This window comes from Colius striatus, chromosome 8 (genome assembly GCF_028858725.1).
Source record: "Colius striatus isolate bColStr4 chromosome 8, bColStr4.1.hap1, whole genome shotgun sequence".
NCBI classification, from domain to species: Eukaryota; Metazoa; Chordata; class Aves; order Coliiformes; family Coliidae; genus Colius; species Colius striatus.
Genome location: NC_084766.1, coordinates 1,571,446 through 1,583,340, shown reverse-complemented (window position 1 = coordinate 1,583,340; position 11,895 = coordinate 1,571,446). Strand labels below are relative to the sequence as shown.

Sequence of the window (11,895 nt, the reverse complement as noted above, 5' to 3'; positions counted from 1 at the left end):
TATGCTAACAAAAATAGCTGGAATGACTCCTTTAAAGCACGGAATGGAGCCGTGTAGTCAGCTAGTTTCACTCCCTATATGTAAGGAAATCCTTTGCCTCGTTACTACAGCCAAGGCTACTAGAGCCAGCACATTGAGGAAAGCTTTTAAAACCCCAGGTGACTTCTCACCATTAGAAAACTCAGCTTTAGTGAAGTTGGGAGGCAAGCTCTTGCTCCTTTCTTTTACAATATCCTTTCATCTTCTGCTAAGACACGACACCCGACAGAACTCTGCCGTGGAGGGGCTTGGCTCTCAGCCACATACTCCAGTGCTATCAATGAAGCAGAACAAAACCCTTTTTTTCCCCCCAGAGTAACTTCTTGTTGCTGACATGGGTCACTAAAGCATCGCTACTTCTCTGTGCCACATATCCCAGCTGGAACATCATTTCCCACTTAAATAATATGAAGCGTTACTTGTGATGCTCTATTTCAGCCAATAGAGTTAAATAAAACCCCAAAAACTTACCACAGTTTGTGGTGAGCAACGAGATCTGGTCAGCTTTGAGCTGTAGGTCAAAGTGTAACACAGCAACAGGACACTGCAGTGACCCAAGTCTAAATTATGCCCTAAAAATACTTTTCCTGTTACCCTGCCTTGTGACTTGCAGCAGTTAAGATGCAGATAGTCAAAGTTAGCTGTTAACCTTCCATGAGTGACTCCAGTCCACTTCAGGAAGAGCCGTGTGTTTGGTGAAGCTGCTCCAGTGAGAGTCACTACCCAGTGAGTCACGGCAGGGCTCCACCCAGCGCAGTCCAGACACGAAGATGTCACACAGCCCTCACAACCGAGTTGCCACCACAGCCTGTAGCCACCACACTCAAAATAAAAGCTTCAGCAGCAGGTTGTTCTGCAAGACATCAGGCTGATGTTTTTCACCATCCACTTTTTAATCCTTAGGATTAAAGCTGTGCATTTCAGGTACAGCTGGCACATGTCCACAGGCTCACAAAAACCACACACCAAAGCACTGCTTCCTCTTCGCAGCAGACTGAAGTATTCTGCCAAGGAGTTGAAATGACTCAGCTAGCGAGGCAAACTTAGTGACCTTCATCCCAGCATACGGCAAGAATCACCCAAAATCACTGCAATTCTGGCAGTGAGGATTTTTAAGGGTCACACTGCAGGTAGCAAAATGAGTTTGTTGCTCTCAGCAACACGGAGCAATTAGTTTTATCTCCACTTTCCGAGGCTTACAACCAAACACACGGTGTGTCAGAGCTCAATCGCCGCAGGTACTGGCTCGGTTTGACAATGCACATTCTAAATGAGGATGTCAGTACAAACTGCTTGGGTGTCCCCAGAAGGCTTGATAAGAGCCTCATTAGTTAAACTGTAGAAGACAGGAATTAGCATGAGCAAGGATAGATAACTTGTAATGGAGAACAGAGGCTGTGTTGAAAAGGGAATCTAGAATGCTGTTGGGTTGGTCCTCTTTTCTGTGGCTTCCCAATGGTACCTGCTGACAAACCTGTGAGCTGCCACCCCTACTGAGAATAATCCAAACCAGGAGAAATACGTGGATCTAGATTTAACTAAAAAGTGTCAGAATGCCAGGTCATGGATTTAAACTCATTTGGGAAGGGGGGGAAATTGGAGTTCAGCTGCACATGACAACAGGGGCAAGAGAGTGGGGTGTCCAGTCACACTACACCACAGCCACCAGGAAGCGTACAGGGGATTTATAGCAGGAAAGTATTAATGTGTTCTTATCTTAATTGATTTATATGCTGTGTTAAGTGTGCAGCTAAGTGATGAAAGCATAGACAGTGTCTGAAGAAAGGAGGTAAAGCTTCATACGTTCAGTAACATGAAAGCTACAGTGTGATGGCCACCTACAATAGATGATGGGTAAGGACCAGTAAGAGCATGAGATGAGAATTTTAGTAAAGCCAAAGGAGTTATATTTAGGTATACTGAGGACAGAGTTTAAGATATGGTTGGTCAAGGCAGAAAAGAACTGGAATTGTGACTCAAGAAACCCATTCTAAGGTCAAGTTTGTGTGCACAGAGATGTCAACAATGAGGTGTCTGTTAAATACCAAATTAGTAGCATGAAGTTCTTTCCCAATCCAGAGAAAACACATAGTATTAACTCTTTCCTTCAGTCACAGGAATTTAGAATGTCAAATTTAAACTGATTTTTTTTAGCAAGCTAACAGCAACACAATACAGTCTGCAAGGACTCCCTTTAGATCTTACTCTAGTCCCAGTCATCACAGCCACCACCAGAACTGTTCTGTGCAGCATCAATCCTGAGAGCAGCTACAGGAAACCTGTTATGTATTGCCTCTCCCCTAGAATCTCTTGGAGAATCATCTAAACGTCCTCTGCAAGCCTGGCAGCACAACAGAGCCCAGGGGAGCTAATTACCATCAGGTATCTGCAGTTCACATCAACTTCTTCCTGCTGCTGACACTCTTTATGAGTTACGAAATGTTGGAGCGTTACCAGCTGCTCCAGCAATTTTGAGCAGCGTTTCAGTTAAAGATACTCATCCTGCAAGCACTGACTTTGGTACCTGACACAGAGTACTTGCACACTGCTTGTGGGTTTGAGGTGCACTTACTCAGAGATGCCAACAAGCAGCGTGTTCCTAGGTGAGGAAGATTGCAGAACCAAGCATAATGCCTGCGTGCTAATGAAACCCCGGGCTGGCAGAGGTCACCGCGCTCACTGCAAAAACACCACGTCTCATTGCCTCTGCCAGGAAATGCTTTGCTGGAGCTGTTACCTTGTTGAAGCTGATTACATATCTGAGAAGGGTCCAAGGCAGCCAAGTGGACTGTTTTTCATATGTTCCTCCAGCTTTTCTAAGCACACAGAACAGCAAAGGGGAGCAAGAGTCAATTGTAACAGTAACCTCTGTTCTGAGTATTGTTACGTGTATTAAGGAAAAGAAGTTCTTGAGGGGAACTCCATGCTGAGGTAAAAACCCAAGAGCAGTTTAACTAGGCTGTGATGCAAAAAATGATCCTACCACCATTAGTGGAATGAAACACTCGAGTGCTACATTGATTGGATGTCTCATGCTCTGTCAGTACCCTGCTGCAGAAGGGCAGAGGCACAGCACCACTACTAAACCAGGGCCCATGCTGTAGTCCTCCATCACAAGGCATATGATGTGCAACACCACACGGTGTGTGCTTCAACAGCCAGGGGAAAACAAACTCCTGCAACAGAGGCTGCAGAACTGGAGCTGGCTTGTATCCACTCCTGAGGCCCTGCTACTCCCCCCTTCTTTCAAAAATGGATTCATTGTACAACAAATGAGAACAGGTTTTTTGCTGGCAGAAGCCTTTCTCGCCACTGCACTGGAACTTTTATTTCAAATAACATTCTTATGGTTAAGCTGTGTTTTGTCATACGAGCAGATAAACCTGGGACACAAAAAGATCAACGTGCTCCATTTCAAAGTACTGGGCTCGACTCCACTGCAGCCATTCCTATTCACTCAGGCATTTTCAGGGCCGTGGAAATGAAGATGTAAACCAAGTCACCTCAGTGATCAAATTACGGTCCAAGGAAATTTGTAGTAACAGAGCAAAGTGTTTCTGTTCGCTCTTGAGGCTCCTGGAAGTGCAGGCTAGCAGGAGGCTTTTATAAACTCAGAAGTTTCTCGTTGAGAGCAATCTGTGATTGTGTGAGGTTTGCCAAGTAGGTTACCATCAACAGGTCCTAAGAGGGGGAAAAAACCCAGCAGTGGTCAGAAACATTATCAAAGATGGCAGCCTGTTAGGGAGATGCATTTTTAACACTTGCAAAGCCGTTCACAACCAGCTACTAGAAATACTGCTGGTCCTCAAAGTCCTACCCTGAGGAATGCTTCCCTTGCAGGAAGAAGGTCTTGGTATTCCCAGAGTATGAAACAGTGCTAGTGAAATTTTAACTCAGGTTCACCCATGTTAACCAGGCAAGGCAAAGGGTACAGGCACAACTAAAAACTCCTCCTGGCCTTGCAGGCTGTGGGGAACGTCACACGCAGAAACTCAGCTCCTGCCTTCTAAAACTCTGCTTTGCTTTCTGAACATTTTATAAACAGCTTTTTTTTCCTACAGACATAAGGTAGGACACGAAAGCCTTGTTCATGTCCCACGTGTGGCACAAGGAGACAGAACTTCAGCTCACGCAGGGGAAGCTGGCGAGTCACCCCTTGGCCTGGAAACCCAGACTGCACTAAGCTCGGTAAGTCACACTGTCCAGTCACTCTAAAAGAGTGATTCGTGCTGCCTTTCAGATTACTTGCATGATTGATAAGTACTTCAAAGATTGTTCTCTCACTTGCACTTGCTTCCAATATTATTATGGTGAGCTCCTTTATCCACCTTCAGCTCTTAAAACATCAGATTCCTGACAAGGGCGGGCCGTGTTTCAAACACAGTGGTAGGAAAAGACAGATTGTTTTGGGTATAGATTTGTGTCTGTGTGAAAGACTTTCAAATTTGCTGCCAGTACACCAAAGAAATTAGGTGATGAACTTACATTGATATTGCTGTTCAACATTGTCTCAAAGTCCTCTGGTGAAATCTTTGGCACCTGGTTAATAAGATCCATCAGGAAACGTCCCACGGTGTTGTCGGCAGCCACTTTGCCAGACTAAGCGTAAGAAACACAGAGTTCATCGTGAGTAAAGCTCAGTCAGCTTATGGCCCAGAACGAGAACACATTGAAAGAGACACAAGGTGCACAGTGATACATCAAACTTAGCTGCTGGCTCAGAAAGAGCAGGTCTTACCAACACATCCTCGGCGTACTGCAGCACCATGGTGAGCGTGTCCTGGATCCTGGCCGAGGCAGAGCCCACCTGCTGTAAGTCACTGGACAAGCCAATGACCCGGTTGGGGCTAAAGCAAGTCTTCATGATCAGATCCACTGAAAGCAAAAGGAGCATCGGTGAAAAAACTGACGGCAGCCAGCAGTTGAAATTCTTGTTGAGGATTTTCAGCACAGCTTCAGCGAGACAGACTCACTCCCAGGAGGAGTCCCACAACAGCGGTTATACCAGCATAAGAAAGGCATTTGAACAGCTCACCACAATGGTTACAGCACAAACAGGGAGAAAACTTTCACCTCCTATCCGCTCTGTGTCATAATAAACGTATTTCACTGTCAGAGGTGTGAACATCACGCCCATAGTTTTCCCAGGGACTCCCATTGGGGCACTAAAAGAAAAGAGCAAGAAAAACCATGCTCAGCAGGGATGTATTTAAGGGAAAAAGTAACAGCTTCCACCTCAGTGATCTCTGTTAGCACTGAAGCGTGAACAGGAGGAGGTCACTCGTTCTCACCAAAACCAGCAACATTAGGACCATGGCTAACTGAGGACAGGAAATCAGGCCTGGCATACTATTAGTTGCTCAGTTCCATCCAAGAATAATCCTAGCTGCTCTGAGGTTTGCCAGCAGGAATGCAGGCTGAATTGAGTACTATCTCCTTAGCCACAGCTCTTGCTTACCGAGTGGGTAATCTCTGCTGAGATCTTCCGTGCTCTTTGAGAAATCACTTAAGGAACAAACATAACAATTCCAATACAAGGTGCTCTCAACACCCTTATTACTTCTGTTATTCACACTATCTGAAGTTCATGTACGCCTTTGGTGAGTAAGGTGTCATGGACCAGCTTCCTTTTTGAAGATGCAGAGTGGAGAAGCAGTAGACTTCTGCCACAAAGCTGGGGTTTTACCCTTAAAGAGAACTCTTCAGCCACCACTGGGAAGAACAGTGAGGTAGGTAGAACAGTTTCATTTCCCAATATTTCATTCCCGTAACTAACTGATAAAAACTGAAGGGGTTAAGGGGAAGAAAGACCGATCCAGAAGATGCTGGTTCGGTGATGTTTTAACCACACTAACCCTTCAGCTCCTATAAAAGAACTGCCGAGCAATAAATCCCAGTGAGCACAGGTCAGCCTTCAGTCAGTGTGCTGGCAGTTAGGGACATGAATGCCAGCTCTGCTAGCTGCAAGAATCCCACAAAACATTGCTGAGGTAATTCAGTCCCAGTTCCCCTCCCCGGAGTGCAGCCTCCCAGGGTACCTGACGTAGGCTTTAATGCTCATGCGTGAGTTCTGGAGACTCGTGTCCACGGTGAGGTGGATGGGGTTGTGTGCTTCCCGGCTGTAATACTCATGGATCAGGACAGAGTGTTCCGTGATGTCGTGACCTGTTGCATACCTTCAAAAAAGCACAAGCTGAGGAGCCATTCTCACAACATCCAGGTGCCCAGTCTTTGGTGGTGTTGGTCTTTCAACAGGTTCGTACCCTGAAATGCTGATTCCCAAACCCTGAGCTGCAGAAGCATATTGAGTTACCAGTGTGTTACCATGGGTGGTGGTAGGTTTATCATCAGCTGGCCTAGAATCTGAGGCTGAACACACCCGTGCCCAAAACAAACCCGGGGCCAGGGATCTGGTGCGAGCCACAACCGGACAGTACAGGTGACATCAGTCATGTGAGATTCAGTTACCTGTCACTGTGTTCTGGACCAACTCTTTGATCTCTTCGTAAGTCAAAGCATGCCAAGCAAGTTTGGAGCAACCAAGCAGATCTTCCACAAATGAACCACCTCTCTGCAGGAGGTGGAACTCGTTCATCTAGCTCCTTTGGCTGCTCTGCAATTAGCTTCTGACACGAGAGAACTGCTGTCATTAGAGCTGCGCTGGGCTGTGCTGAGCAAGGCTGCTGCACGGGGACAGAACCCAGCTATTCTGTAGCATCAGAGGAGCGTGACGAGCCTCATAAAGCTATCCATGCACTCAAAGCCTCTGTTCCCACAGCACCCCACTGATCTTGCTTTGCACCCTCCACACAAGCACTTCCACCTTTTCTCAGCAGGTAACTTCTGAATGCTCAAACTGCTGCCACTGATCCCTCCTGAGGAATCCTCCTCAGTACTCGACACCACATCTTCGTGTTCTTCCTAACCAGTTATCTCTCGTGGTGCAGGCTGTGTTACAGCTCTTCTAACAAAGCCATGCAAGCATTCTCTAACTCGAGGCTCCTCTGTGGTACCTTTACTAGATACAAACAAAAACAAGACCTGTAAGGCTCAAATACTGTTCCTTCCTATTACCAATGGCAGGAGCTTTACAACTGACTTATTACCTGACGAGAGATTTCTGCCACAAGCGTTAGTGCTGCTGCTTCTCAACCCGTGGCAAAGGTGTATTTCATCTCCACGCCTGCCTGCGCGTCCTTGCAGAAGCAGAACTTACCAGCCCAAGATGATCTCGCTGGGAGACACCTTCTTGTGCAACTCGTACATGTTTTTGGCAAACTCCATATCGACTGCCACCTGGGAAACGGGACAGGGCCGAGCCGGCCGGTTACGCGGGCGTTTGAGCCCTCAGCGGAGGCCAACGGGGGCGCGAGTCCCACGGCAGCGCGGGGGCTGCGCCGCCCCCGGCCCGCGGCCGGCCCGCTCCGTACCTCATCCTCGGACTCGTTGTGAGGGACGGAGAAGCAGTTGGTGACCTCCACGGAGTGCTTGTCCACGGTGCCTGCGGGAGGGCGGCGCGGTCAGGGCCGCGCCGGGAGGCCGCCGGGCGGCTGGCCCCCGGGCTCGGCGCGAAGCGGCGGCTCTTACCCAGCAGCGTGCCGATGACCCGCGCCGCGCCCTCGTTGCGCCGCTCGAAGCTGTCCACGATGGACGCCAGCACCACCGGGTGCAGCCGCACCACGCGGCCGCCGGGGAAGGGCCCCGAGAGCGCGGCCGACAGCGGCGGCGGCGCCGGGGCGGCGGCGGGAGGAGCGGCGGCGGGAGGAGCGGCGGCGGCGGCGTTTCCGGGCGGGGCGGCCGGGGCTGCCGGGGGGCTCTGCGCCGGGGGCGCCGCGGCAGGGGCCGGAGCCGGAGCCGCAGCGGGAGCTGTCGCCGCCATTTTGCAAGAGAGAGGGGTAGGGGGGTCGGCGCGGGCGGTAATTGGTTGGTCTGAACGCCTGTCACGCAGCGCTGCTTTCCTATTGGCGAAAGCGGTGCCGTAAGACCCGCCTTCCGCCCGCCAACCAATCAGCGGAGAGTGATGCGGAGAGGACGGGTACAGGCCGTGACTGAACTGACTCTTGCTCCCAGCCCCTCGGGCCCGGGAAGCTTTTCCATTGGGTTCCCTCAAGCCCCGCCCCCGCGCCGAGCCGCGCTCCGATTGGCTGGCGCCGCTCTTGCCGCCTGTCTGTCAGGACGCCAAGGTCTGTTTATTGGCTGCGGCGCCGCGTCTCCGCCCGTTAGGCGGGGGGGAAGTGCGCGTGCGGCGCCGGACGCTCGTCAGGGCGGTTCTGGCAGGGATCAGGCGCGGAGCGCTCCGTGGCTCCCCGGGCCCCGCCTCAGCGCCCCAGCCCCGAGCTCCCCGGGCCCCGCCTCAGCGCCCCAGCCCCGAGCTCCCCGTGGCTCTCCGGGCCCCGCCTCAGTGCCCCAGCCCCGAGCTCTCCGTGGCTCCCCGGGTCCCGCCTCAGCGCCCCAGCCACGAGCTCCCCGTGGCTCTCCAGGCCCCACCACCCCTCAGTGCCCCAGCACAGAGCTCTGTGTGTCCCCCTCCAGGCCTCACCACACCTCAGAGCTCCAGGGCGTTGTGCTAAGGCGCATTCCCAGCCGCACCTCAGGCCCATGCTGCTGAGGCGTTTGGGCCTCAGTGAGAGCGGAGGTGGCAGCGCTTTTCCCTGGTGAAAATACCTGGTGAAGTGGAAAGGATGGCCCCCAAAAATATAGCACAAAGGAGCCAAAGGACCATATCTTTGGTGCTTGCCAATGTGGCTTATGAAGAAAAGCCCTCAAAGTTTTGGGGTGTGAGTGCTACCCAACCATGAAGTTATGGGCCCTATGAGCAGGGAGGTGCTGTTAACCCTGTCGTCCTGAGTCTTTGTTGCCCATGAGGCACAGAAGAGTAAGTGGTTGCCAATACACAATGCCCTGTGTATTCAGCCTCAAGCAACAGACCGATGAGGATGGGGCAGGTGTAGGCATGTATGCTCTGGATAAGGGGTGAGGAGAATGGATTGTTTCAGAGCTTCCCATTTCCCTTTCTTGGCCCTGTGTTGCAGCTGTTAACAGTTGTAGCAGCATAGTGTCAGATTTATGTTTAAGTCTCTTCCTTCAGAACCTTTTCTCACAGTTTTTAGTATTAGTTTGATGAACTTTAAGAGAGAACTTCAGGTATCATCCAAATGTTTTGGGGTTTTTTGATGTCAAGCTGGTTTTTTTTCCTACAAGTAAACTGTCTGTACATATACACATGTGTATAAACACTGAAAGATCCAGAAGGCTCATCTCCTGGTAAAATGTCTAATCCACTGAAACTATGCCGGTCACTTTCCCTGTCATGTGGTTGGTTGAGTTGAGAATGTTTCCAGGCAGCTGTTTCCCAGGTGTAGCAAAAGGAAAAGTGCAGGAGTGGTTACTGCAACCGTCTCCTCTTTTATAGATCCACTTTGAGCTCCCAACACGCTCTTTCCCGGATTTGAGCTACCAGTGAAAGTCATTTTAAACATAAAAACTGATCTGATCATGACTGGTGGTTTGGGGAGGTTTTTTCTGCTTCATTAGCTGAGGGCTAAACATCATCAGTTGATGAGCAGTTTTGGCTGCCATTGGAGACAGACTCCTGGGTATAAAGGGAGCAGCTCACTACAAGGAGAATCCATTCTGCCCATGTGCTAGCAATTTGCTGCTTTTACGTAAATGGGGAACACCTGTTGTCAGCTGCAAAGGAGATCTAGTGCAAGGGAACAGGTTTTATCTGTTTATCTGCAAGGAAGAAGATTTTATCTCTTCATAAAATCACTTCCTAGTCTGCAGTACCTGTAAAAACTGCATCTCCTCTCCTTAGGCTTTCATCCTGCAGCCCTCACTTCTTGTAGGTGTGCCTGGGTCAGATTGCATAAAGCTTTAAAACGTTTCTGTTCCTGGAGCTTTGATGTGTCATTGGGAAGCCCTAATGTGAGAGGTGTTCTTGTTAGAGAGCAGCTGTTTGATCTCATTGTTTGCATCAGGCTACACTTGATGCTTGATTAGATGTAGTCGGCTGCAGATGCAGGGGAAGTAAGCAATGCCCTTTGAGACCTGCCCATTGTGCTTTCATGTTGCCACCTTAAAAACTGGGCAGTTTAATATGGAGCCACAGTTGGGCTTCAAAACTGGCAACTGTGGTAACCTTTGAAGATGGTGATGTCACGCTGCTGGACAGAGTGCTGGAGAGTATGTAGTGAGTAATGATGCACAGCCTGTATCTCAAAAGTGAAAGAGCAGTTGTTGGCTCACACAAAGTCCACTTAAATATGTTGATGCAATCTTTGTATTGTAAGGAAATCAGTTGTGTTAGTGCTTGGAGCAGATAAGTGCAACCTACAAAACTTTTTCCTGGCTTGGTTTCCCTGCATCTGTGTTTTAGTGGTGAATATAATGAGTCCCCCAGCTCTGCTCTTGTACAGTTTCTCTTTGTAGTCCTTCTGTGTCATTATCCTTGCATTTGCTATCACATCAGCTGTATTTTCACAGACAAAGTGTAATTTCTTTATCAGTAGCTACATTCTCACCTTCCTTGTATTACTTGAAGCAACATAATCTCTTGCTCTAAGGAGAAGTATTTCTTACACTGCATTACAGGTAAAAGAAAACATTTACAGTTTGGTTCGTGGTTTCAGGAGGCGGTTTTATCTGGTTAGTTTCATGGGATTGAATCCCACATTTTGATCCCAGTATTATAAGAACAATTTTCAGTTGTGCATTCTGTCTAAGAAGGTAATAGAGTCTTTCAGTTCTTTCTGCCAAGAGAGAAAGCAGTGGACTTAACATTTCTTTTGTATAATTGTGCTTATTTAGGAAAAAGTGAGTTATCAGGTCACAACTTCAAATAATTTTGAGATCAAAGGACAAAAGTCCATTTCCCTGCCTGGAATTTCAAGTCTCTGTGTCTCCAGCCTTCATGGTGCTCACAGAGCTGCCTCTTCACCTTCTCTCACACTTTTGTTGTCTGCTGGTAACCTCGTTTTTATAAGATCCATATGTTCTGCCTTCTATCCCAGACTTTTACGTGATGGAGTCATGGGTGATGGTTTCAACATTTGGTTGGGGTTTTTTTTCCTATTTTAAAAAGTAATAGTTCCCTTCCTTAGTCTCATTGGAATGTCTCAGATAGTTATCTGCTTCTCCTGCATTTGGGATTGCCAGTGGATGAAAGACAGTTGTTGGCAGCAGACAGTTCCCAGGGTGATATGTCAGCCAGTTCAGCTTCATCCCTTCAGCAAGTGGGATTCCAACCCTTCCCTGCTTTTGTGTAGTATTTTCCAAGGTTCCCTTAATTATCAGAGAAGTAGCACTGACACATGGGACTGCTGAGGTAATGCTTCGAGTCAAAAGCCAAATCCCACCTAAAGACAATGAGGTGTAGTGTTAATTGCATAGCACACCTATAAAAGAATACACCTCCTCTAAAGCTGGAGTGGCAATGGGAGGGATCATTAGGTGTTCAAGAATAGCACGTGAGGGACTGCAGCTGTGCCTGGTGGATATACAGAGCTAAAGGAAAAAGAGCTTCACAGAATATGAAAAGTAACCCTTGGAATGAAATTTAAGAGAGAAATGTACACAGGCTGGTGTACCTAGGGCAACACATGCCTTCGTGGCCTAGGGAAGGGAAAAGACACATGTACTAAACAAAGAAGGTCTGTGGCAATAAGCAATACCACAAACACTGGTAAACCCCAAGTGGTACAAACTAATTGTGTTGAAAATATGTCCCAAGACTATTGACTTGTCTGTTAATAACGATTATTGTTGTTGATTGTGATTCTTGTATGTACCAGTGCTGTTGCTTCTGCTGACTGCTGAGACGTCTGTTAAAGAGAGGTGAACTGTGTTTAAAAGCTG

At 48.5% G+C, this 11,895-nt stretch overlaps 1 protein-coding gene across 1 annotated transcript; it reads right to left on the bottom strand.

Annotated features, from left to right (window-relative positions):
- Positions 1-3,322: 3,322 nt before the first annotated feature.
- EIF3F (eukaryotic translation initiation factor 3 subunit F) lies at positions 3,323-7,942 on the bottom strand. The gene is made up of 8 exons (XM_062001208.1): positions 7,627-7,942; positions 7,470-7,540; positions 7,256-7,335; positions 6,078-6,215; positions 5,113-5,204; positions 4,778-4,914; positions 4,525-4,638; positions 3,323-3,720 (listed from the first exon to the last, which is right to left on the bottom strand). The coding sequence occupies exons 1-8, from the start codon at positions 7,916-7,918 to the stop codon at positions 3,643-3,645; spliced, it is 1,002 nt and encodes a 333-aa protein (XP_061857192.1). The 5' UTR covers positions 7,919-7,942; the 3' UTR covers positions 3,323-3,642.
- Positions 7,943-11,895: the final 3,953 nt, after the last annotated feature.